A 24171-nucleotide genomic window follows, 5' to 3' on the forward strand; every position below is an offset into this window, starting at 1 on the left:
ACACATGGATAAACAAACACTGAGGATTATCCTGTGTATAGTTTTAAATGCTTTAGTAGTGTCCTTATATGTAGATGGTTTGTGCAATTGTGCTGTTATAATTTCTTCTGCTCCTCTTTCCATTCCAAAGGAAATCTCACCCTGAACTGCAGGAGCAGCTTGGGGAATTTCACAAGCATCTCCTGGAAAGCACCGATGACATGGCCCCTCTTAAAGTCTGGGAGATGCAAGGTATTGATCTCCTCCAGCATTATATTATAGTTGTAGTTTTTTGTGAAACATAAATAAAATGTTAACCCATTTTGATGACTACAGGTCCCAATATGTATGTAGTTTAATTGGGAGGGATGGGAGGGGGGCAGGGGGGTATATGAACCAGTTTAACACTGCCGACCCAGCATGTTTAATCTCTCTCTTGGGTTTTCTTGTTTGGATCTCTTTTTTTAAAGCAGCTACTTGAATATACATGAAAATGTATATTATTGTCACCCTCAGATCTTAGTTTCCAGGCAGCTGCTAGAATCATGTCCGTGCCAAAGTTTGATGCTCTGAAGCTCATGCAAGACCTTAGTCAGAACTTTCCAAGCAAAGCCAGGTAAGTTACAGTATGTCATGTAAACAAGTATAGCTTATTTCAAATCATCTGATAGTCTGACGTCTAGTTATAAAATAAAATCGTGATTTTTGTTTCCACAATTTGTTTTATTTTCTCTGAATATCTAATTCCAAACAATATGTCCTCTTGTCAAATTGGATCTGACACACATTTTTTACAAAAAACACTGTAGGCATTATTTTTCTATAGATTTGTCGGCTCCGCTCTAAAAACCTCTTTCAGTGCGTAGATTGAATCAGCTTTTCTGATGTTTGCGTGTTCCCCTGCCCAGATACTGTAGCTTTTATGAAGAACAACCAAAAAGTGCTGAGTAAAGACTTGGAGTGAATGTTTACAGGGAGTCAGCTGCAGACGTGCCATCTGAGGGGCCACAGATTTGGAGATTAAAACTGGGGCTTTTACTGCTGGCTGGGGATTTTGGGGGTGGGGGAAGCTGATGGTGACTGTTCATGTTTTACTGTTCCCACAGATCCCTGACAAGAGTGGCCATAAAGCATGAAATGAGAAAAGAAATTGAGGAGAACCAAAAGGTGTGATATCGTCGTACGCATCATCCCCCGAGATTGTGTTGTGTCTTTGTACATTATAATAACATCTTTAGCTATTATTGCATGAGTGTCATGTCAGACAACTAGCTTGTAACTATAAATGACTTAATTATTGTTATATAAGTAAGTAACTAAGTGTGGTTTAATTGGTAGAGTGACTGTACGCTTCCTGGCTTTGCGGCTTTGTTTTACCGTCTGTTGCGCATCTGTGAGGACTGAACTGATTAATCGGTTGTATTTCTCTATGCATCGTGCACACATACAACTACTTCCACTTCACTAACAACATCACTGTATTAGAATTATTAGATATTTATATTAGACATTATATTGATGTTATAGTTATTTTCTTTTCTTAGCTAAGTGTTGTTACCTGACAATTACTTTACTTTTGGTGAAAAAAGCCTGCATATATTGGTTAATATCGGAATATGAAATTAGAGTTCCAACAATATTGGAAAATCGGATATCGGCAAAAAAGGAAATATCGAACATTCCCACTATTTTTTACTGTTTACTTACAATTTGTAGTCAGTATCATCCGTGGTGTGCGTATTCATGCTATTTTCTCAATTTTAGTCGGATCACACACTGTTAGGGAAGAAGACACATTGTAGGGTTTTCTGATTGGCTTTGGACTAGGACCAGATACATATCGGCCATTAGTTGACTTTTTGGACAACATTGGTATTGGCAATTATGCTGCCGAAGTTTCCCAGTTCTTTGCTACTTTCAACCTTGCGTCTCGCGTATGTCGGTCAAAAGAAAATAGCAGATCTACACGCTCACAACGTGTCGCGACGCATTGCGATGTTGTAGATTGTCTTTTTTTTTGTGTGGGGGAGCTAAGTTAAGTGGTTAAATAAGTGTAAAACAAAAGTGTCTATTTTGTTAATAATTAACTGTTTTCGAAGAGAAAGGTTACTACCAAGTCAGCCAATAGCCATACCACCCATGGCCATGACCAATATTTGCATTTTAAAACAAAATGCTAGACGCCAGAGGGTTTCAATTTTAAGTTTTTCAAATTGATTATTAGGACATTTGAACTTTTTGACAAAATATCTGTCAAAGCTTTAGTTACCAGACGCCAGAGGGTTTCAATTTCAAGTTTTTCAAATAGATTATTAGGACATTTTGAACTTTTTGACAACATATCTGTCAAAGCTTTACTTATACAGTAGGTGGTGTAGGTCGGATACTCCAAAATCGGCATCGGACCCCCCAAAAAATCTGCCATTGTTCGGGGCTCTACTTTGGACTAATATCACAGAGTTTGTTCTTCCAGAGACTGAGCGAGACCATGGGGATCCATCCGGGAGATGGAGGTCTCTTCATTAACGGACTGCACATTGATCTGGACGTTCACAACCCCTTCAGGTAAGAGCCTGGCAACAGTGGGCAGCAGTTAGTCTGCCTGCTTTCTCTCCCTGGGCTGCCTCTAAAGGCTGCCCAGGGTTCACTGATCCTGTCTCTCACACACACACACACACACACACACACACACACACACACACACACACACACACACACACACACACCGTGTATTGGAGAGTCGACCACAACAGACAACCACTGCCCCACCAGTATGGATGGAAAAAGGGCTGTCACAATTACAAATTTAAGTTGACGATTAATTGTCACACAAATAATTGCGATTTAATGATGTTGGCATTGAACATTTGAACATGAATTAGTTAGTTTTTTAGGCTTCGTAATCACAAATTGCACAGGGGCAGATATGTCAAATTTCTTGAATATACAAAGAAATTACGGACACATTTAATTATATACTTTCAAGATAGAAAAAGAGCGGAAATCTACAAGCTTACAACACGTCATGAAAGAATATTCAATTAAAATAGCGGAAATAGCTGCTCTACAAGCTTACAACATGTCGCCATGAACTATTTCTGTTTTTGAAAAACGTTTGAAAATGTAAAACTTTCAACATGGAAGCGGTTATGATGATGATTATGCAAAACGAATTGTGATTATCTCAAATAATTGCAATTAGGCGATTATTATATGTAATAATTGTGACAGGCCTAGATGGAAACTGACCTTTTTTTTTTTCTTTTTTTTTCCCAGCATTTTGGACATCATCAGAGGAGAGGCCAGGATCTTGGAGGGTCTTCACAACCTCGGGATAAAAGGAGAAAACCAGGGCAAGCTCCTCAGGCTACCCGTGAACTTTGTGGAGGATAGCTACGCCTTAGATATCAGACATCCAGCCATAATGGTGAGAGACCGTGCCAAGTGCTGTCCGGCAGAGTAGAGGGGCTGCGGTATTCTGCTGGCGCAGATCAGCATTGCAGGTGCTTTGTGTTGAGCACTGGCATGAGGGTGTGGATTAGTGGATCAGTCATTCCACTATGGCAACAGTCCCGAGTCTGCCAAAGAAAAAAAAAAGAAAAAAAAACTCAATTATAAACTGGGAAGGCAGCCAAGGAAAGCTATCAAATTAAAAACTTGCAAACTTTCGTTCAGGCCCCCTCTGGCCATTTTAATATTCAAATGGTCGAAGGGTAGAAATGGCTAAACAAATGAATGTGACATTTTAAGCATTGAACGATGTACTCATTCAGCTTAGTTTACCTGCCTATCATTTCAACCAGTGTCTTCCGTGTGTGTGTGTGTGTGTTGTGCGTGCGTGCGAGTGAGCGAGACCGAGAGAGTAAGAGTGAGTGATTGGGATACATTGCCAGGGTGTAAAACTTTCTTATGGTGGTTCAAGGCTTTTGAAAGTGAATTAGCTGTTTTTGCCAGTTTGGCAGGTAAAACATTATTTACTAGCTTCAGAGGCTTCTTTCCCCTACGTATCTCTCACAGGTGAAGCTTGGTGCTTGCCAAGCTGTTTTCTCTCATGTAGAGAAGTTGCTCTGACATGTTAACATCACACCCAGCAGATTTCTGTTCACAATGATGCAACGCAGAACAAATTGAGGTTGTGGCAGTGGCTCGGGAGGTAGGGCTGCCACCCAGTTCGATCCCCGGCTCCCCTGAGTTAGTGTCAAAGTGTCTTTGAGCAAGACACTGAACCCCTAAAAAGTTGGTGACTTGCATTGTTTGACGTCAGTGTATGAATGTGTGAATGGGTTAATGTAAAGTGCCTTGGATAAATACACTATATAAATGCTCCATTTACCATTTGAAGGCACAACTCGTGCTATCATTACGTAATTTCAGGTGTTGTTTTTGACCACCACCTTCTGTAAAGTTTAAACTGATAGTTCAACCTCAAAATGACTCAATTACTCACCCCATAGAGAGATTAATTCATGGATATTTTGTTGTTTTTGTCACATTCCTAAGCCAATAATTTGATGGACCAATTATGATCAAACATAGTTACAATATGCCATGCTCTTGGTATCAATATAGACCCAATATTAGATTAGGAATCGAGACAAAACAAAACAATATCCTTGAATTCATGTGTTCCATGGGGTGCTCAATCAATTTTGTATAAACTATCCCTACCTTAAGTTTTCAGGAAAAAAGAAGCCTTTGGATAAATATCTTTAAATTTAAGTTGATTTGCTAATGTCATCAACTTAGTGACTCACAAAGTGCATGGGTGGTTCTGATCCTGGGGGTGGGGGGGGGGGGGGGGGACTTGAAGGTTGTGTTGTTTTGGATTGAGTGAAAACAAAAAAGGCTGCTTCTTATCATCTATGTGTTGTCAGTGGTGAATGACATTGAGACCGACCCCCATGTACCGCAGTGCTGCCATCAGGAGTAGAGGAGATTCTCGAAAGCCACATTCGGGAGTCATCCGGCTAGATCGCGCGGAACTTCTTCAACTTGTGAGTCTCCAGGTTTTCCTTATTACTGTACAATGGTCATGAGAGAGGTGACGAGGTGGAGGAACATGGTTCTGATTAGAGCAAGTTTGTGTGACGGGTGGGGGGGGAAATGCGTGCACATACACCTCACCACACCATCACAGAAGAGAGAGAGAGTGGTGAGACACAAAAGTGGATTGAGGTCACTCAGTCATTGGGGTGTGCTTCTCAGAGCTCCCACTGTCATGACATTCCTGGAAATATTTTGAAATTAGAATTAGGCCTGGAAAAGGTTTGGAATTAATCAAATGTTTTGGAAAATAGCAAAAGTAGCAGATGTACAAGTTCAAATATGGAAATGAGAGTTTTTTGTCGAACAGCAATGAAAGAGATTGTTTTATCCAACATTACGTGAAAGATGGTAAAATGTAGTGCTACGTGATACGTTGTTAGCTGTTCTGTTCTTTTTGTCATGTGACACCTTCACTCGAGTCTTGGTGAATTGATAACACACTGTTTTAAGAGTCTCATTATTGCACCATATCGTTGCTATAGGCCCGGAAATGGGGTAAAATACTTTATGGAGAAGTTTTGAAATGTCATTGTTAAAAATGAGTGTGAACACCGGCTTCTTGGCACCACAGACATTTACACTCCACTGGCTTCACTAGCCACTGGTCTAAACTGTAGTGCTTCCTTCACAAACATGTACAAGTGTGATATTTCATTTGCTAAGGATCAATAAAATGTTTCTTAAAATGTACTATATATCCATTCAAACATATTGTGTTGCGTTGTGTGCCTATTTAACCCAGACACCGCTGGGTACATTTTATATATACCAATATAAAATTGTGTTAGTGTGGGTGTGTACTGTGTATACATATATCTTATCTATGTATGTATGTATGTATGTATGTACGTACGCGAACCTTCATTTACTCCATTGTTGTCAGGTGCTTTTTCTTGATCCAGTACAAGAAGACAGCATTGAGCTGGTGAAACTCGCAGAGCTTTTCTACAAGCACAAGATTCCTCTTAGGTACAGTATGTCCTGGCTCAGCAAAGGTTGTACATCTGTTTTACCCTGCCCTCTTTGCACTCACCAGATGGTGACTCTCACTTTATTGAATACCTGTATTCTCTCACTTCATTTAGAATTGGATTTGTGTTTGTTGTCAACACGGAAGAGGAGATTGATGGCTTCTCTGATGCTGGGGTTGCCTTTTACCGGCTGTTGAATTACATCTCAGAAGAGTATGATCTATCCCAGGCTCTGATGTCTATGGTCGCCGTAAGTACGAGTGCTAGCATCTGGTTGGCGCAGCGCTAACGTTCCTGCCCACCACCGTGGAGAGACTGGGGTTCAATTCATCCAATTCAATTCATAGGAGCTTTATTGGCATGAGAAAACATACGTTTACATTGCCAAAGAAAGAGTCAAAATATAATAAAACGGTAGAAAATGGGGAACGTATATATACACTTGGAAGGGGGTACAGCATTGTGTAAACGGCTATGTCACATTGTCATTATATACTGTAGATGTTATATATACAGGGTATAACGCTTTTTGAAACAAATAGAAGCAACCTTTTGCAGTTGCTTTGGAACACAAAGCAGAGTTTCTTCTTTACTCAATACGATTTAAATAGTAGTATACAAAAAAAGCCTCATATTTAAAATGCGTTTAAAGGTTAGGTAGCAGCTCTGTTTATATGTGCACATATATCACTCAAAGGTTTGTAGTCCTTAGGGTGGTTGTATTCCATTCTCTAGCCTTCTTTTATCGCAACAGTTCACAAATCTTGTTGCTGTGTTTGCACATTGTTGTATTTCTCCCAGTAGGTATGGGAGTTTTTTCATCCATGGTGCCTCCGAATTGGTTCCCTGTCTGCACTCAGTGAACTAGTGACTCCTACAGGGTGGTCTGTTCAGCACGGAGCAGAATAGCGTTATCGTGTTCCTCTACTCTACACGTGTTCATTCCCTCTGGGTGAAACTCCTCACTGCCTGGTGACTCTCATGTGTATTGGAGAAGACATGTGGTTGTCCACACCGTTCCCAGTTCAACAGTAGGGATTGGCAGTGACAGGGGCTATACACATTGGGGGGGCTATTGCAATTTGGCATGATAACTAAATGGGGAGATTACAGTTAAAGCAATTTTCAGTGCAATGCTCATAATTTCTTATTTCCGTATGCTTCTGAATAGGGCTGTCACGATTATGACATTTTACCTGACGATTAATTGTCACTCAATAATTGTGATTAAAGATTTAATTTGTTTTTGTCATTGACAATTACATTTCTGTTTGGCTTTTAGGCTTTTAAGTTGCACATGGTAGATATGACACATACCTAAATATACAAAGAAATGACTGACATATTTGACAACTTTATACTTAAAAAAAGAAAAACATTGATAGTGGAAATATCAATCTACAAGCTCACAACATTATGAGCTTGTAGATCTGCTATTTCCACTATTTTTTGAAAAATCTTCAACATGGAAACGACTATGACTATTTTGAAAAATAATCGCGATTATGTCAAATAATTGCGATTAGACGATTATGTAATAATTGTGACAGCCCTATTCTGAAGTCATTCATTTGCTGAGCCCCTATCGCTGGTCTGCCGAAGACTTTGTTTGACAAGACAAGGGAGCAGATTTCACCTCCGGCATCAGCAGGGGTGGAGGTTATAAGCAGTGGCAGGAATGTAAAAGATGAATGGTGGTCAGGTCTGGTCTGCCTTTTCATGCTCTTGCAGGTGTACAGCAAAGTAGACATAGGAGAGACGCTGTCTGTCGATGCTGTCTCTTCATACCTGAAGAGAAAATTCCCCAAAGCCAACACTGAACGGATTCTCGGAGTCGATTCTGAGTATGACGACAAAAGAAAGGTAAGGACATATAAATGTGCTCTTTTTTTTTCTTTTCCCTCTTGATTTAATGCCCTAATGTAATGTCCTTAGAATCTTGCTTGGTTTTTAAAATGGAAAAATAAATGGTAGTGAATGTGAGTCGTTGACCCAATCTGCTCTTAGACAGGTGCCCAGTTCTACAAGAAGTGTGGGCTGGGATCCCTCCCTCTCGCTCTGTTCAACGGGGTCCCTCTCAGCCCTGATGAGACAGACCCTGATGAGCTGGAGACCATCTTGCTGCAGCGCATCATGGATGCCACCAACGTCTTCCAGAGAGCGGTATTCATGGTATGATGCTGCAGCTGCATGTGTATTGTGTATACAGAAACACTCAATAAAATAAAATAAAAAACACAAATGGGGCTCAACCACACAAACAGAGGGGGTTCCCGTTGTTCCCAGCTAAATCATGCAGAGTTGGTAACCAAATATTGTCCCTTATAGATCTCTAACTCTTGAGTGTAAAATGAAACCAAATGGTCCATTTGGTTCCATTTTACGCTCTCAAGAGTAGAATTATTGTTAAACATCTGCATTATTCAATTTACTCAATTAAATATTGTGTGTCTACACAATTAGAGAATGTACAAGAATTGTTATTTTGATCAACGTTATCTCGGCCGGTTATCTGTCCTATCAATACAGCATGGTGTGGACAAAATGTTATCCATGAATGCGGCTCAAATGTCGAATAAATAATGGACCTTGATATGAAAAAGGTTGAAAAGTAAACCAATAACTTACAGTAAACCTTATACAGTATACTTAGTTGACCTGAATCCTCCAAGGCTCCATGATTTTGTCCTTCCACTCCAAATAATTCAGCTGAATGTTGGTCTGTTATGAAATGGCCAGAATACGGATGCAAGGGTTCATGTGGTTAACCTTCTCGTATCGAATTAAATTAAATGTTGTGGAGCCTGACAATGTGTAACTTGGATTGATGATGTGCTTGCAAGTACAGAAAGACCCAGAGCTACAATAAGAAATGAAATAGTCTATAGCAGTGGTTCTCAACCTTTTCAGGCCGTGACCCCCAAAATAATCATATTTTAACCTGGGACCCCCCACCCTGACAAGCACTAAGAGTTGAGGCATTACATTTTGCATAACACGGTTCTATTGTGAAAATAGCAGATCTAGTGTTGTGAGCATGTAGATCTGCTTTTTTCACAATTTCTTCCTCTTAATATTTGACAATTTGGTCAATGTTTAATTTGTAATTTTAGATTTATTACAAAGTCCTTACATTGTCACTTTAGAAATGTGCATTTACCCTCTATACACTTAATTTTTGTTGAGTGAGAAAACTATGTTGAACATTAAGTTAATCATCTGGGGACCCCCCAAAATAATTTGGGGACCTCCCTGGGGGTCCCGACCCACAGGTTGAGAACCACTGGTCAGCATAACGTTGCTGTCGGGCTGAAACCTCTTTTCTCCGGTATTTCAACTTTATGTTTTTTCCCTAATCCCCTTTTTCCCTTATATTTCTTTTATTTGAATAAAATATAGTTTTGGACCTACAGTATGAGCTCTCCACCTGACAGCTACCTTAATATTGTAAATGCTATACCGGGATGAATACAAGCAAAGAAACGGCTACACTATTGATGATCATTCATATTTGGCCTATATTACAGTATTATGTACAGTATGGTAACATTAACATTCAAGTGACTATTATCTCATACCAAGGGTCAATTGACTGAGGGCATTGATGTCGTGGACTACCTGATGGACCAGCCTAATGTAGTGCCCAGGATCAACCCTCGCATTCTCAGCACTGACAGAAAATACCTGGACTTCACCTCATCTCCACGTAACTCCTGCTTCATACAAATTTAAGCCCCAGACTTTAATTTCCCTAATACTTGAGCCTTTCTAAGTGATTTTACCTTCTGAACAGATTTCTTTTTCCTTTGTAGTCGTAGATGATTGGGAGGACACAACTATGTTTTCATTCCTGGACTCCAGGGACAAGACGTCTGTGATGGCTAAGAGAATGAAGTACTTTACAAAAAATGGTGAGAGGTCACTCATCACTTAATGCGATGCTTGCTGGTCAACAAGATCATTTCTCACTCCCACTGTGGCAAATACCACTGTTATAATTATGCTCAAAGGTGTTAGATAATTTGTTTGCATGTTAGCATTTATAACCAAGCTAAAGTGCATAACCATGTCATATTTTCTTGTCGAAGATTACAAAAGAAAATAGTATGTAAACACAAATTAATTATACACTGTCTGCTGCTATAAGTGGATCAGTGAAAGTGTGAAATTGCCCTTTGGACACAGAGACAGGCTGTGTGCGTCCAGCAAGATAATTGCTGGGTTTGCTGATTGGCTTTAGGCCAATGGTCTGTCATCAGAGCCAACACTTCACTGCCCAAGACTGGAATGTAGCTCCGTGAGCCTGCCTTACTGAATGACTAATTATCTCACTACAGTACCTGACCGACTGATTGACTGACTGACTGACGGCGTACCTTACTAAATGACTGAATGTCTCTCTTACTGCAGTGCCTTACTGACTGACTGAGCATAGTTCAGAGTCAGACCAAAGATCTGAGACAGGATGAAACCATTTCAACCGGCTTTGCTGGGCGTCTATGCGAACACAATTGGCTTGTGTTCGGGGGGAGGGAAGCCGGGGTGCGGAGAGTGATATTTGTCTTTCATGTACTCCTACGGGATGGGGCGGCATCTGACAGCGGGGAGTGTTGGGCGGGAGGAGTAGGACGAAGGCTCTACGTCCTCCTGGTGGGGGCTCCTCACTGGGGGGGAGTCGGTAGGATACAACAGCAGTGACAACACAGAAACGTGTGTGGGGAGGAATGAATTGGCATAACGACTAAATTGGGGAGAAAATAAATATAATAATTGGCTACTCTAAATTAGGATACAAAAAAAGCCTGAATTATACAAAATTAACCAACCTACAAGTTCTCAATGTGTCATGCAAGGGGTGTGAGTTGTAGGTCTGCTATTTAAAAAAATCACACCCGTGTGAACTGAGCGGTGGTTTATCTCCCCCACGCCCATCCCCCCCCCCCCCCCCCCCCTGTGTGTGTGTGTGTGTGTGTGTGTGTGTGTGTGTGTGTGTGTGTGTGCGCGTGTGTGTGTGTGCCTGGCCTGGCCTGGCCTGGCCTGAAAACAGCGCCCCTCCCTTAACATGTGTGGTCATAAAAGGTACTACACCACAGGCTTGAGGCTACATACAGACAGACCCACCCACCCACATACATACAAACATACATACCTACACACACGGCCACGCTATGGAGACGGTGTGACCACCGCTCAAAAAGATGCAGCAGTCTGGAATTACCCTTTACTGTGTCTCACTCACTACACTGACAGACTGGCTGACCTTAATGATGGGCTTCATGTTGGCCTTACTAGCCGACTGATTGACTGCCTGATGGGTTGTCCGCCTTACTGACTGACCGAGGAAATAAAGCAATGACGGGTATCACAATTCTCAGCTAATATATTGAGCTGTCTGCCCTGGATCTCTCAGTTTCTCACTGTTCTTCTCTCTCACTCTTGCCCCATCTTTCTTTCTGTCTTACTTGTGAACGTGCACACACACACACACACACACACACACACACACACACACACACACACACACACACACACACACACACACACACACACACACACACACACACACACGTTTATGTTTAAGTTTATGTTTTTCACTAGGGCTGGAAACACCATAAGTGATAATGTATCCATTGTATCCATTACTTCCTCCAGTGGCTCTTCAATTGAGAGGGTCTCAGAGTATAAATACCTAGGTATTTGGCTTGATGAGAAATTATCATTTAAATTTCACATTGAAAATTTGGTCACAAAATTGAGACAAAAGATTGGTTTTCTGTATAGAAACAAAGCGTGCTTTCCTGCATCCTGTAAAAAAACAATTATTGAATCAACATTTCTCTCTGTTTTGGATTACGGGGATATTATTTATAGGACTGCTTCTCCTTCCATTTTGAAGCGCCTCGACACTGTGTACCATTCTGCTTTAAGATGGGTCACTGGTGACAGCTATGGAACCCATCATTGTACACTTTATGGGAATACAGGTTTATCCTCTTTATCCGAGAGGCGTGATAAGCATTGGTATCTTTTCATTTTTAAAGCGCTCTCAGGACTGCTCCCCCCGTATATTTGTTCTATGCTGAATCAGGACTCTAGTCCCTACCAGACTCGCTCAAGCGACTTCTTGACGCTCAAGGTTCCATTTGCTCATACAGAGCTTGGCAAAGCAGCATTTTCTGTAAATGCTCCACTTGCGTGGAACGAGCTCCAGAAGTCCTTAAAAATAGGTTCTCTGCCGGCCTTGGGCCAATTCAGAACTATGGTTTCTAACACTTTTGTTTTAGAATGTAAATGTTTTAATTAATTGTTCCTTCTGTTCGTATTTCAACATTGATGTATGTAAATGTATATATTATTGTTGACATTGTTGTACCTCGGCTACATTGTGAATGAGGGCTTGCCCTCAATTGTATACCGAGTTTAAATAAAGGTAACAAACAAACAAACACACACACACACACACACACACACACACAGTATTTAATTTACTTGATTGCTGCCATCTCACTGTCGGTGTATAGCTAGCGTGAAGACCCTTTTAAAGGATTAGCAACACTAAAAGCAAGCTAAGCATTAGGTTCGAGATTCTATGGGAACATTTTATAAAACACTCTTGCCTTTAGGCCTACACCTAAATGCAAGGGTGGGGATTGACATGCGTATTGATTATGTCGTCTCGGAGCACATTCTCAACACTGCTATCGAAATGATATTTGAACATGTTAGATATGGTACTGTAGATATAAAACGTGACATTATTATTGCAGTGGTATCGTTTCTCTTCTGCTTCAGATGAGGATGGCATGTGTGGCGTGACCACGTGGATAGTCGGCGACTTTGAGAAGGAGTCAGGAAGAAGGCTGTTTCTCAATGCCCTGAAACATGTGGTGAGATGCTTTCTGTTCGTTCTTAACGTCATACTGTCGTGGAATTCTGGATCAATCGGCAATCGATGAGGCGATAGGATTCGAGGCAATGCTTTAAGCTTTAATATACAAGATATTATGGGAGTACAATAACACTCGGAATCAGGCCATAGTTAAACTGTAGCTGCTTCTACACATACAGTACACACACACCATAATGTACATGTTTGTAGGCCTGTCACTATTATTACCTTATCATCTAATCGCAAATTAATTTGAGATAATTGCAATTATTTTGTAATCGTCATAATCATTTCCATGCTGAAAGATGTTCATACATTTTCAAAAATCTACAGTATTGTATGCTTGTAGATCAGCTATTTCCGCTATTTAAAAATACATTTGAAAGTATATGTGTCAGTTTACTATCAAAACCTCCACCGGCTGTCCGTCTGTCCGTCCGTCCGTCCGTCCGTCTGTCCGTCCGTCTGTCTGTCACACGTCACACGTCACACTTTTGCCCTGCTCATATCTCCACAACCGTTGCCCCCATCCATGCCTCATATCTCCACAACCGTTGCCCCCATCCATGCCAAATTTTGCACACACACTCCTTACCTGCCAAACTACAACCTCCAAGGACCCCCGGAGCTCCAGGGACCCCCAGGTCCCTGGGGGACCCCCAGGTGTAAAAAATGACCACCCCAACGGGGCTGCTCACAGGGAATTCCTGGGGACCACCCACTCCTGGTGCTCCAGAACGGATGCAAAAGTGTTGGCGCCCCCAGTGGAGGACCCCCTCCACTGCAGCTCACATAAAATGCCGTAACTCGGGCTAGGAGCGTCCGGGAGAGCCGGGGCCGGTACCTATTCGTCCACCAAGGCAACGCGGAGACCCCACCCCTCATTTCTCACATGGCCCTCTTCTAGCGCCACCTTCAGGCCGATTTTTAAAACACATTTTTGGACACTGCTCCTACAGTTTTTGCCCTAAAATCACGCACATCGCTACACAGTATGTCTACACTCATCCCATCAACATGAATCTGTCCCATATAGCGCCACCTTCAGGACGATTTTTAAAAACACATTTTTGGACACTGCTCCTACAGATTTTGCCCTAAAATCACGAAAATCACCACACAGTATGTCTACACTCATGTCATCAACATGGATCAGGAAGATTTTGGAAAAACACATTTTTGCCCTATTCCCTAATCTCCCGATTAGGGAGTCTTACTGGTGTATTTGTTTATTTATGTTATTTATCTGTGTGTGTGCAGAAGGCCAGCTCCGGGGTGCGTGTGGGGGTGATTGCTAACCCCAGCGGTAAACCCACTGAAGAGAACACAGTGGTCTACAAGGCCATCTGGGCCTCCCTCCTCACTCAGAAGAACAAGGTCGCTGCAGAGTTCCTCCAGAATCTCCTGAAAGAGGAGAGCATGTTGCTCCTCCAGCAAGGAGCCAGGATGAAAGACCTGTTCCTGCCTATCAGCCAGGTAAGAAAATGGAAGATAGTAGGGAGCTCCTTCTCCTCCTTTTCTTTTTTCTTCCACCTATTAATTTCTTGTGTTTGTAAATGTCTCTTCCGTAATAATTATTGAAGGATCACAATGACTATAGCTATATTCATTCAAGTGTCCGTTGTTCGCCTATAGACTACCGAAAATGTAACTAATTCGGCGGCATGAACATTAGTGCTTTCTCGCCGTCAGTTTCTTCATATCCATTATTATCCTATTTTACGGGGCAAAATTGTGATGGATACAGTGTTGATTTCGTTGACTAAACCTATGAGGAGAAATGTCTGTCGACTACCTTTTTTCACTTACGAAAACAAAATAGAAACTATGACTAAATATACTGACAGTTTCGTCAACAAACACTAAATGTTTCGGAGGGGCTTGTGGAGAAGAGATCCAGTAGAACTAAGGAAAGTCATCATGGGTGCGTGCAGTTTTCACAGACCAAAAATAGCTGCAACGCATTGTGAGCTTGTAAATCAGCTATTTTCGCCATGCAGCTAAGTGGAAATCAAAAAAACACATTTTAGTTGACTAATTCAACTGTAGATTTAGCCAACTAAAATCTTATAATATTTAGTCAACTAAAACTAGACTAAAAGTAAAACATTTCAGGTGACTAAAACTAAACAGAAAATTACTCAAAAGACTAAATAAAAATGTCCTGTCAAAATCAACACTAGATGGATGAACACAACATCTAATTCTCTCTTGAATCTCACCTGATGCTGCCTACTCACTGTCAGTTCCACTTGATCTGGCAGGGGGGGTTCAGCACCAGGCAGGCACATTGTGCAGAATCCTTAAATTAAAAAAAAGAAAGTGTTGGTGGATACCTGGTCCCCAGAGATGACTATCTAGCCAAGCTGCTGCTCGCTGTTCATGGCTGTGTGATTCGGTCGTGCCTGACTGAGCCTGACCATCGCTGTCCTGCTCATGGCAGTTTCTACAGTCACAGGTGCTTTCATCAGTACGTACTCTGTCTCCCAAGTGCCGGCATATGGCAGCAGCCCACACAGCGGTGCACGTATCAAACATCTTTCCACAGGTTTGATCAGCTGAACAGAAAGCCCTGTGTCTGCCCTCATTAGTGACAAAAGAATAGCCAACGTGCCACCAGTTACAATATGGATAATGACTCCTGTCACACAGCCCCATGCCTGGGTCTGACCACAGCAAAGCAGCCTTCAATTACCCCTCTCTTTAACTATGGGAGAGATTTGGCTTCAGATGGCAGTGTAAAGATAGGTAGGCGTGTGGCTGTGTGAGTTGGGACCCGGAGTCGGGATGTGAGTTTATTATTGGCTGCACAGCACAGACAGACTTGCTGACAGAGTTGTGCTGACATTATTGGTATTTCACCTGTTCTCCTGAGGAGAGAAATGCTGGAGAAACTAATAACCTCCAACAAACCTTCCGCGCTCCCACGCCTGATTTGTTATAGACAAAATGGCCAATGTTTAATTAAAAGTTTGTTAGATTAATTACAAATTGATCTTTAATTTTCATGTACTGTATGTGCCTTTCCGACGGCTCGATGCTCCCTGGCTGAAATATTTATGTTTGAAAACCATAATGATTGCTCTGATGCAGGGCTTTAATGATCGTGCAAATAACTGAGGGATCTCTCGCCCTGCATACATCATACTTTCATGTCAATATGTCACTCAGATTGTGTTTTGGATAGGCAGGAATGGGGAGCGGTGTCCTTGAGGTAGCCCGTCAACATCATATATCATATTGTCTTCGGACACGAGCGGGCAATACCGCTCAATCTATAACATCCCAAACAAACCCGTTGTTGTTCAACCGTATACAGGGCATGGATCAAGATGCCTTTGAAAAGAAGTTCAACACGATGGAGGTGGATTTTATCTCCAGTCAGCAGCTGTTCTGTCGAGACATCCTAAAGCTGGGTCCTGGACAGAGGGCAGTGGTCAGCAACGGCCGGGTGAGTAGAGTCCCTCCTCCTCCTTGTTCTAAAACTGGTTCTCAACCTGTGGGTCGGGACCCCCAGAGGTGTCCCCAGATGACAGTGAAATGATCATTTATGGACTTTCATGACCTTTTTAATACCAAAAAAGGAGGGAAAGAAGAAAAGAAAAAGACCATTACGGCATAAAAAATTGTGAAAATAGCTGATCTACAAGCTTGTACTGTAGATCTGCTATTTTCACAATATTTATCTGTGGAACTCGGTCAAACATAATTGAATGCATCAACTACTACAATTCCAAGTGCTTGTCAGGCTGGGGGGTCCCCATTTCAATTATTTTGGGGGGGTAGAGGTCTAAAAAGGTTGCGAACCACTAAAATGTTCTAAAATGGTTAAAAAAAGGACAGGCACTGCGGCTCGCAGGTAACAACCAAACCACGTCCCACTTGTCCAAGAGAGTACACACACATCCAAATAGGTATTTAAACAGGCGCAATTTAAACAAGAAAAGAAGATGGGATATTCACACACTGTTTTCAATGCCCCCCCAAAGGTTATTTAAGTTAACAATGTTTCAACCAAATAAAGTGCTCTTGGGGGTACATGGGGTAGGCATAATACAGTATACAGATCAGGTCCCTCCCAATATCATTTCAGAAGGGGTTCCCAATCTTTTTAAACTCGTGACCCAAAAGGGAAATTTGGTGTCTCCCCTGGACACAAATTTAAAAAGAATGCATTATGAATTAACCAATTAACACTGTTTTTGAATCATTCTGAATTTATTTTTGAGAATTTCTGAAAATCCTTTGAAAAGTGTTTAGAAAAACACTTTAGAAGCATTGAGAACAGTCTGATATAGTATCCTTTTACATGTGGCACTTTTTGAGGGCGCTAAAGCGCTGGTTCATTGTTATTCTCATTATTTCACAGTGCGAAGGCTTTATAGATTATTCTAAGCTGCTACGTTTAGGAGTGCTTTCCTTTCTGTGTTTGGGTGTGCTCCTGTCAGCATGCCAACTGTTTCCCAAAGGTCACGAGTGTCCCAAATTGCATTCAATTTGCGCGTGCCGTGCATGTGTGCGAGAAGGCAGCGCAGGTGTGTGCAGTACCCGAAGTGTGTGTGAGTATAGTATGCGCATGTGAATGCATGTGCATGTGCTGCATGCATGTGTATTCACCATGTGTGCGACTGTGCGTGTTATCACTGTGCAGAGCTGATGACTGATGCCTTAGCAGCAGCAGTGCTGACAACGACAGATGAAGAGGCCAACCCCTGAGATGGCAGCAACAATTAATATCATTTTACATTCCGCTGCAGCGGTGACAGAGTCAGCCGAGGACGCTGTCCTCCCAAAATAAGAGGAGATATAGAGGTGGAGAGTCTGAATCCACAAAGAATCTGACAAAAAGAGCAAGCAATGTCCTTCAAATTAATGGTGATCTATACTTTGATGTGCGCTGGTGACGCACTCTGAAAATAGACAATCTATAGAGCTTGAAGATTTCCTAGTTTTTTCTTTGGGTGCGCGACACATCCCTAACAAAGTCTAAATCAGGCGTTAGGCTCAAAACCTCCCTGACAAAATGGTAAATAATACAAATCGATGTGAGATTCTTAACCTTCTTGTTCCATCTGTGTCATCTCCTCCATGTTAGATCCTTGGGCCGTTTGAAGAGCAGGAGGAATTCACTGTGGAGGATTTCCATTTGTTGGAGAAGATTACACTGAGCACCTCAGCAGAGAAAGTCAAAGCCAAAGTCAAACAGATGGGGATGAAGGCGAAACAGTATGTTTTATTTCCTCTGTCTCATTGATTTTTCAACTGGGCTGTCTGTCCATGTCTGTCTTGCTTCCTCTAACGTCTGTGGTTGTCATTACACCATTATGTGATCGTTACTGGCTTTTAGTCTGAACCATGACAACAGAGGGTAACCAACAGATCCCATAGCCCGAAATCAGAATCTCCGGTGTTTACACAAAAACGCTAATAAACAGCTTACATTTTGGTAAAGTGAAAAATGGGGCTTTGTGGCTGTCTGCATATGCTAATGTTCAATGCCTGTAAGTTCAGATCAATTGCTCAACCCACTGACGAGAACCATGCGAAACAGACCGACCCACTGACTGACAGACAGAGGTTTCCTTAATATATAATAGAATAGGATAGGATATTGTGCAGTAATATGCACACACATTTTTCAATAAAGAGGCAATTTCTATACCCTAACAAAAATGCAGCCACTATTGACCTGGTGTCCCAATTTTCAGAAATGTATATTTATAGATTCATAGATTTTATAGATTTTCACATTGACATTTTGACATACCCATCGGTGTGCATTGCGCACAAAAAGTTTGAAAACCACTGCTGGACTGAAAAGGCAGCCGTCTTGACTGATGTATGTTGCCACCTTCTGAAAACAGCTTGAGATCGCATTGTGTTGGTACTCTTGCTGACGGTCGGACTAACAAGTATCATTATGTGTGATTGACTGAACATGTTGCACCCTTCTGCCCCCAGAGCCAGTGATTTAGTCATGAAGGTTGATGCCCTCCTCACTGCAGCCCCCAAAGGAGAGTCCAGGAGGGACATTCACTTTGTCAAAGACAGCCACAGGTGAGAAATGGCACTTTCGCCACTACTTACTTATCGTCGCTGGAGTGGAAAGCTTTTATTTTCAAAGTTACTTTTCAGGAGAGAGGGGGGGGGGGGGGGGGGGGGTCCAGTGTCCAGTGGATGCAGTGTAGTTATTATTTATTAAACCGCTTTTGTTAATACTTTTCATTGGTTCAGCATTTATCTAACCCACAAACAGACATGAATACTTTAAACTTGGTGTACTTATGTTAAGCATGTCATTATCTGCAAATTGTTTCAACCATAGTTTTTTGGTTTGGGGGTCGGGGGTTGCATGCATAGGTAATATATAAATAGAGGGCGGACGGTAGCTATTAATTTCAATGCAGGTTGCTCAGTGCTGTTTGAATCACCTGGAAGACTGCCGGAAGTAGCTGAATCCAGGTGCATTGTGGGTGAATCCAGGTGCATTGTGGGGGAATTGGCTTATGTGAATAAGCCAATTGTTCTTATGTCAGCAGTAACGAACGTCGAACTATGTCTATTGAACCCTATGGCAGACCCCAGCGGCGCTTCACCCCGGCTGCAGTTCCTGCTTTGGCTAGTATAGTCCAGTAAAAATAAGGCTGAGGTTGGACAAAAATGTATTATTTAGTTTTTCAACTGATTCTGACAGGAAATTAGGTCTACTAGCCAGGATAAAAAAATCTACCATGATCTGCTCACTGCAAATACCCACAGTGGCCAAATCAAGTTGGGCTCCCATCGACTTTCTATACAGGAGGAAAATACCCAGATTTCTTTTTGCTTTAAGTAGGATGTGAGGGGTCTAACTAGGGGTTTGACATGATGCTGAATCCATTGCAACCATTTGTTTTGCATAAAAACATTCATTGGCCCCATAAAACGCCCACAAAACTGTGGTAAAAGTGATGACTCGTCACTTTTCATCACTAAACCATCATTTTCTGGGGCCATTGTTAGCCCAAGGAATGTTTTTTGTGAAAAACAAATGCTTGCAATGGATTCTGCATCATGTCAAACCCCTAGTTAGACCCCTCACATCCTACTTAAAGCAGATTATTTTTCTGGGTATTTTCCTCCTGTATAGAAAGTCGATGGTAGCCCAACTTGATTTGGCCACTGTGGGTATTTGCAGTGTTCAGATTTTGGTAGATTTTTTATCCTGGCTAGTAGACCTAATTTCCTGTCAGAATCAGTTGGAAAACTAAATAATACAATTTTGTCCAACCTGAGTGTATTTTTTCCCTAGATTTACTAGACTAGTAGGGCAAAGGCTGCTTCAACGTTCTACCGTGGTTCTGGGTGCTTGGGGTTATGCCTTTATTGTTAGTATAGTAGTTTGACAGGAAATGAGGAGAGAGAGATGGGTAGTGAGTAGTCTCGCGTAGCCAGACAACTATTCCACAATCTCCGAATGCTATATAGAGTCTGGAAGAGCAGCTCCCGAACGGCGAGTATCGGAAGTAGCCACTGCTGCACTGAACTGTAGTCCCATTGGAAACATAACAGAAACACAATAGCTCAGACAAAGTCATTCGAGCTGCCTATTATTGTTATGAGTGTATAGTTTATGAAACGTTTGAAAACATCATGAAGGTGACACCAATAACACCAGAGAAAGACAAAATAAAGCCCCCAGAAATGTTGAAAGGAGACATAACGCTTCCAGTAGGACATGTTATTGCTACTGCACTAAGGGAGCGGTTGCGTCACATCCGCTTTATCTCGCACTCACCGTTTCTATTTCCGTCTGCCAGACTGTATGCCGGGAGCATTTGACCAAATCGCGGAGGCAACAGTCTGGCCACGCGAGACTAGGTAGTGAGTGACACGCAGCAAAGGCCTTCGGGATGGAGACTCGAACCCGCGACTCGCTGTCAGCCTACATTGAGCCTAGGTGCCCGGACCGCTTCGCCAGCCGTCTGGGCCTTAACCTTAGTTTTTAAATTGTGAAAATAGCATCTACACGCTCCCATGTCGGCATTGTGAGCTGGTACAGTAGATGAGCTATTCATATTCACTGAGTAAAGTATAATTTAGGGCATTTATTTATGAAAATAACATAAAAAGATGAAATATGGAAATGGTTTCTGTCACACAGCTCTCATCCCTGTCTGCAGTGTTGCCACACAATTATCTTTTATAGAGTGCAATCTTCTTTTTTTTTAATTGTGTTGAATAAATGTGCTGACTAAGGTACAGTGTGTGCTCACTGTTCCCTCCACAGCGTGCTCCATCTGTCCCCTATTGAGAACCAGGTCTCCTATGACGTGGTGGCCACCGTTGACCCCCTCACCAGGGACGCACAGAAGATGTCCTCTCTGCTGATTGTAAGATGTCTCCTTTTCTTCTGCACTCCGCATTTTTGATTCCTCTTTTTTGCAAGGACAAGGACACAAAATAAATAAAGAAATCACGAGAAGGGAAGGAGAAAGAACCTCTGAAAGGTCAAAGGTTCAGCTAAAAAAATGTTTAAGTATTATTTTCTCCGTCGTCCACGGTCTACATACTGTACATGTTTTGACCTTTTGTCTCTTGTTCATTCTTTTGTATACTTTGTACATTCTGAAAGGCAGCATTCTCAGCATGCCATCTTTTATGGATAAGTGTTAAAAAATGAAATTACTTCACTTGACTGCATGAAGACGGTGTTGTTATTTACAGTATTTTTTATTATTTGACCATGAGTTATTGTCCCCGCATGGCCAAAGCCGTAGCTAAGACTCTTTTCGCCCCTGTCCGTTCGTCCGTGTGTCAGTCCATGTGTGTGCAGCTAATCTCCGGCACCGTTGGACCAATCGGCATAAAACTGTGTATGCATACTCCTTGGAGGCCAAGTAAAACCCCCACATTTCTCACATCGGCATGTCATAGCGCCACCAGGAGGCCGTTTTTCGCAAAAATAAAAATACATTTTATATTACTCCTACAGATGTCTAAAGTTTGCAGGAGTGGCTCATTTTGAACAAAATGCCTCAAATCATGAACCCAGCATCCGATTGCTGTGACACTTTTGCATGCACATTCCCGCTAGGCAGAGGAAGAAATATCAAAGAAATGTCAAATCGGTTTCATGGTTTGACATATAACTCTTTCCAGAAAAAATTAAAAATAAAATCTCCTGGATTCCTTGGATCATTACGCAACTCCCCAAATAGGCCACGCCCAGTTATACAATATTAAAGGACAACTTTGTTTTTTTACAACAAGGGTTCATATTTTAGATTGTAATTAGAGAAAAGAAAAAGTGAGTGGTAATTTTTTTTCATTTGCTTCGTTCTATTGTTTTATCGCGTTTACCGTGCTAAAATGTGGGGCATGCGTACGCATGGGGGCATGCGTACAAGTGGCTAAATATGTATTTTTAGACACAATAAGCCAGCAGTTTCTTTATTGCTATTTACAGTAACACTTCTAGCCCCCATAAGTCACATCCAACCATGAAAGGTTGCGTTGTATCTTGGGAATGGGCTTATTCTGTGTAAAATGACATATTTAGCCACTTGTACGCATGCCCCCAACCACTGAAATAAGAATCTCTAAAACAATAGAAAGAAGTAAATGAAATAATTTTAACACTCATCTTTTATATTCTTTAATTACAATCTAAAATATGAACCCTTGTTGTAAAAAACTAAAGTTGTCCTTTAACGTCATTTTTCTTCACAAAACACAGTTTTCGCTACTACTGGTTTTGTTTGATATTCTTTTCCACCTACTGTACGAATCGTAGTTCGTAGTTGTCTAGTCTTTTCAACTACCAATTGTAGTCCACGATTGGCCTTCAAAGGTTGCTGGAGGGGCTCATTAATTTGTATGACATGCTACTGGCCCACAATAACCCACCTGGCTTGACGGAGACCTGTGGTCCGAGGAGCACATCTTTCTGGTTTAGAACTGTTTTTCTGCCCCTGGAAGATGATGATTCACTGACACAAACCCATTGGTGCTCTAAACATTTCCCAAGGCTCGCTGGAGGCTAGCTGTGTTGATGCAACTGTTTTGTGACTGCCGTGAATACAAGTTGACTCCCCTCCCCACCAGGGTCAGCCAGCCAGCTTTAGCAGCCACTCCCCCGGCAGTGTGAACTTTCCACTTGTATTATGCAGCAGAGTTTATGCTGCATAACATACTTTATTGAATTAGCATCACAGGTGCAGTAGTTCACACTTTACGTGCATTGTTGGGGCGCACAGGTTGGTAAATGAATAGTGTGCCATAGGGCATTCACGAATAGTGATTTTTAGTATCCGAACTATTCGACCTCAAAGTATTCGAATAGTCGAATATTCGACAGGGCTGGCCAAACTGTCAAATATTAAGTAAGCAAGAGGCGAACATTGTGAAAATTGCCGATCTACATGCTCACAACGCCTCGCGTTCCGAGGCGTTGTGAGCATGTAGATCTGCTATTTTCACAATATTTATCTGCGGAACCGAGTCATATTAAATGTAATACCTACAATTCCAAGTGCTTGTCAGGGTGGGGGGGTCCCCAGTTCAAATATGTTTATTTTGGGGGTCACAGCCTAAAAAGGTTTGAGAACCCCTGGTATAGAGCATTAACAAATTCATCCACCAGGGGCATTGACAAATCATTCTTATGACTTCCTCTCTAGCCAAGCTTTATAAACTATATCTTTTTTAAAGAGAAAACAATAAAAATAAGCGAATATTCGACTTCGGTGAACAACTTCGAATAGTGACTTTGATATTCAAATATTTGGTGAATGCCCTACTACTGTTTATGCAAAGAATATAAAGTGTTTATGCAAAGAATATAAAGTAAAATACCTGCAGTTCAGAAACATCCTCAGAACAACATGCCTTGTACTTTACCGTGTCTGCCCACTGAACTGAGTTTATTTTGTTCTGAGCACTAACTGGGTCTCTCCCTCTGTGCCTCCTGCAGGTGCTCAGTCAAGTGGTCAATCTAAAACTGCAGGTGTTTATGAATTGCAGGGCCAAGCTGTCCGAGATGCCCCTCAAGAGGTAAGGCTGCAGCTCCTGTTGTAATTAAACTCACTGTATGGGATGTGCATGTCTCCTCCGACCACACCAGATGCAGCATCCCACACACACACACACACACACACACACACACACACACACACTCACACACACACACACACACACCCTCTCCCTCTTGGCTTCCGTCTGTTAGATTGTACCACACAGATGCGATCTGCTTAATAACACCATCTTATTGCTTTGGGCCTCCCCTTTCATCTTGGGGCAAATTGC

General features: G+C 41.9%; 1 protein-coding gene across 1 annotated transcript in view; it reads left to right on the plus strand.

The window, feature by feature from the left end:
* Positions 1–24171, plus strand: part of uggt2 (UDP-glucose glycoprotein glucosyltransferase 2) — a 57315-nt gene that overhangs the window by 11468 nt on the left and 21676 nt on the right. The window contains 23 exon segments of the mRNA XM_080753698.1: positions 131–231; positions 496–595; positions 1086–1146; positions 2453–2544; positions 3256–3406; position 4854; positions 4857–4876; positions 4878–4892; positions 4894–4924; positions 4927–4973; positions 5909–5994; positions 6111–6246; positions 7728–7859; positions 8004–8168; positions 9579–9702; positions 9809–9907; positions 12789–12883; positions 14146–14361; positions 16205–16336; positions 17981–18111; positions 18847–18942; positions 21155–21257; positions 23840–23919. Coding sequence (XP_080609824.1) covers positions 131–231; positions 496–595; positions 1086–1146; positions 2453–2544; positions 3256–3406; position 4854; positions 4857–4876; positions 4878–4892; positions 4894–4924; positions 4927–4973; positions 5909–5994; positions 6111–6246; positions 7728–7859; positions 8004–8168; positions 9579–9702; positions 9809–9907; positions 12789–12883; positions 14146–14361; positions 16205–16336; positions 17981–18111; positions 18847–18942; positions 21155–21257; positions 23840–23919 — 2214 coding nt within the window.

Source organism: Nannobrachium achirus, assembly GCF_963921795.1.
Source record: "Nannobrachium achirus genome assembly, chromosome: 22".
Taxonomy (NCBI): domain Eukaryota; kingdom Metazoa; phylum Chordata; class Actinopteri; order Myctophiformes; family Myctophidae; genus Nannobrachium; species Nannobrachium achirus.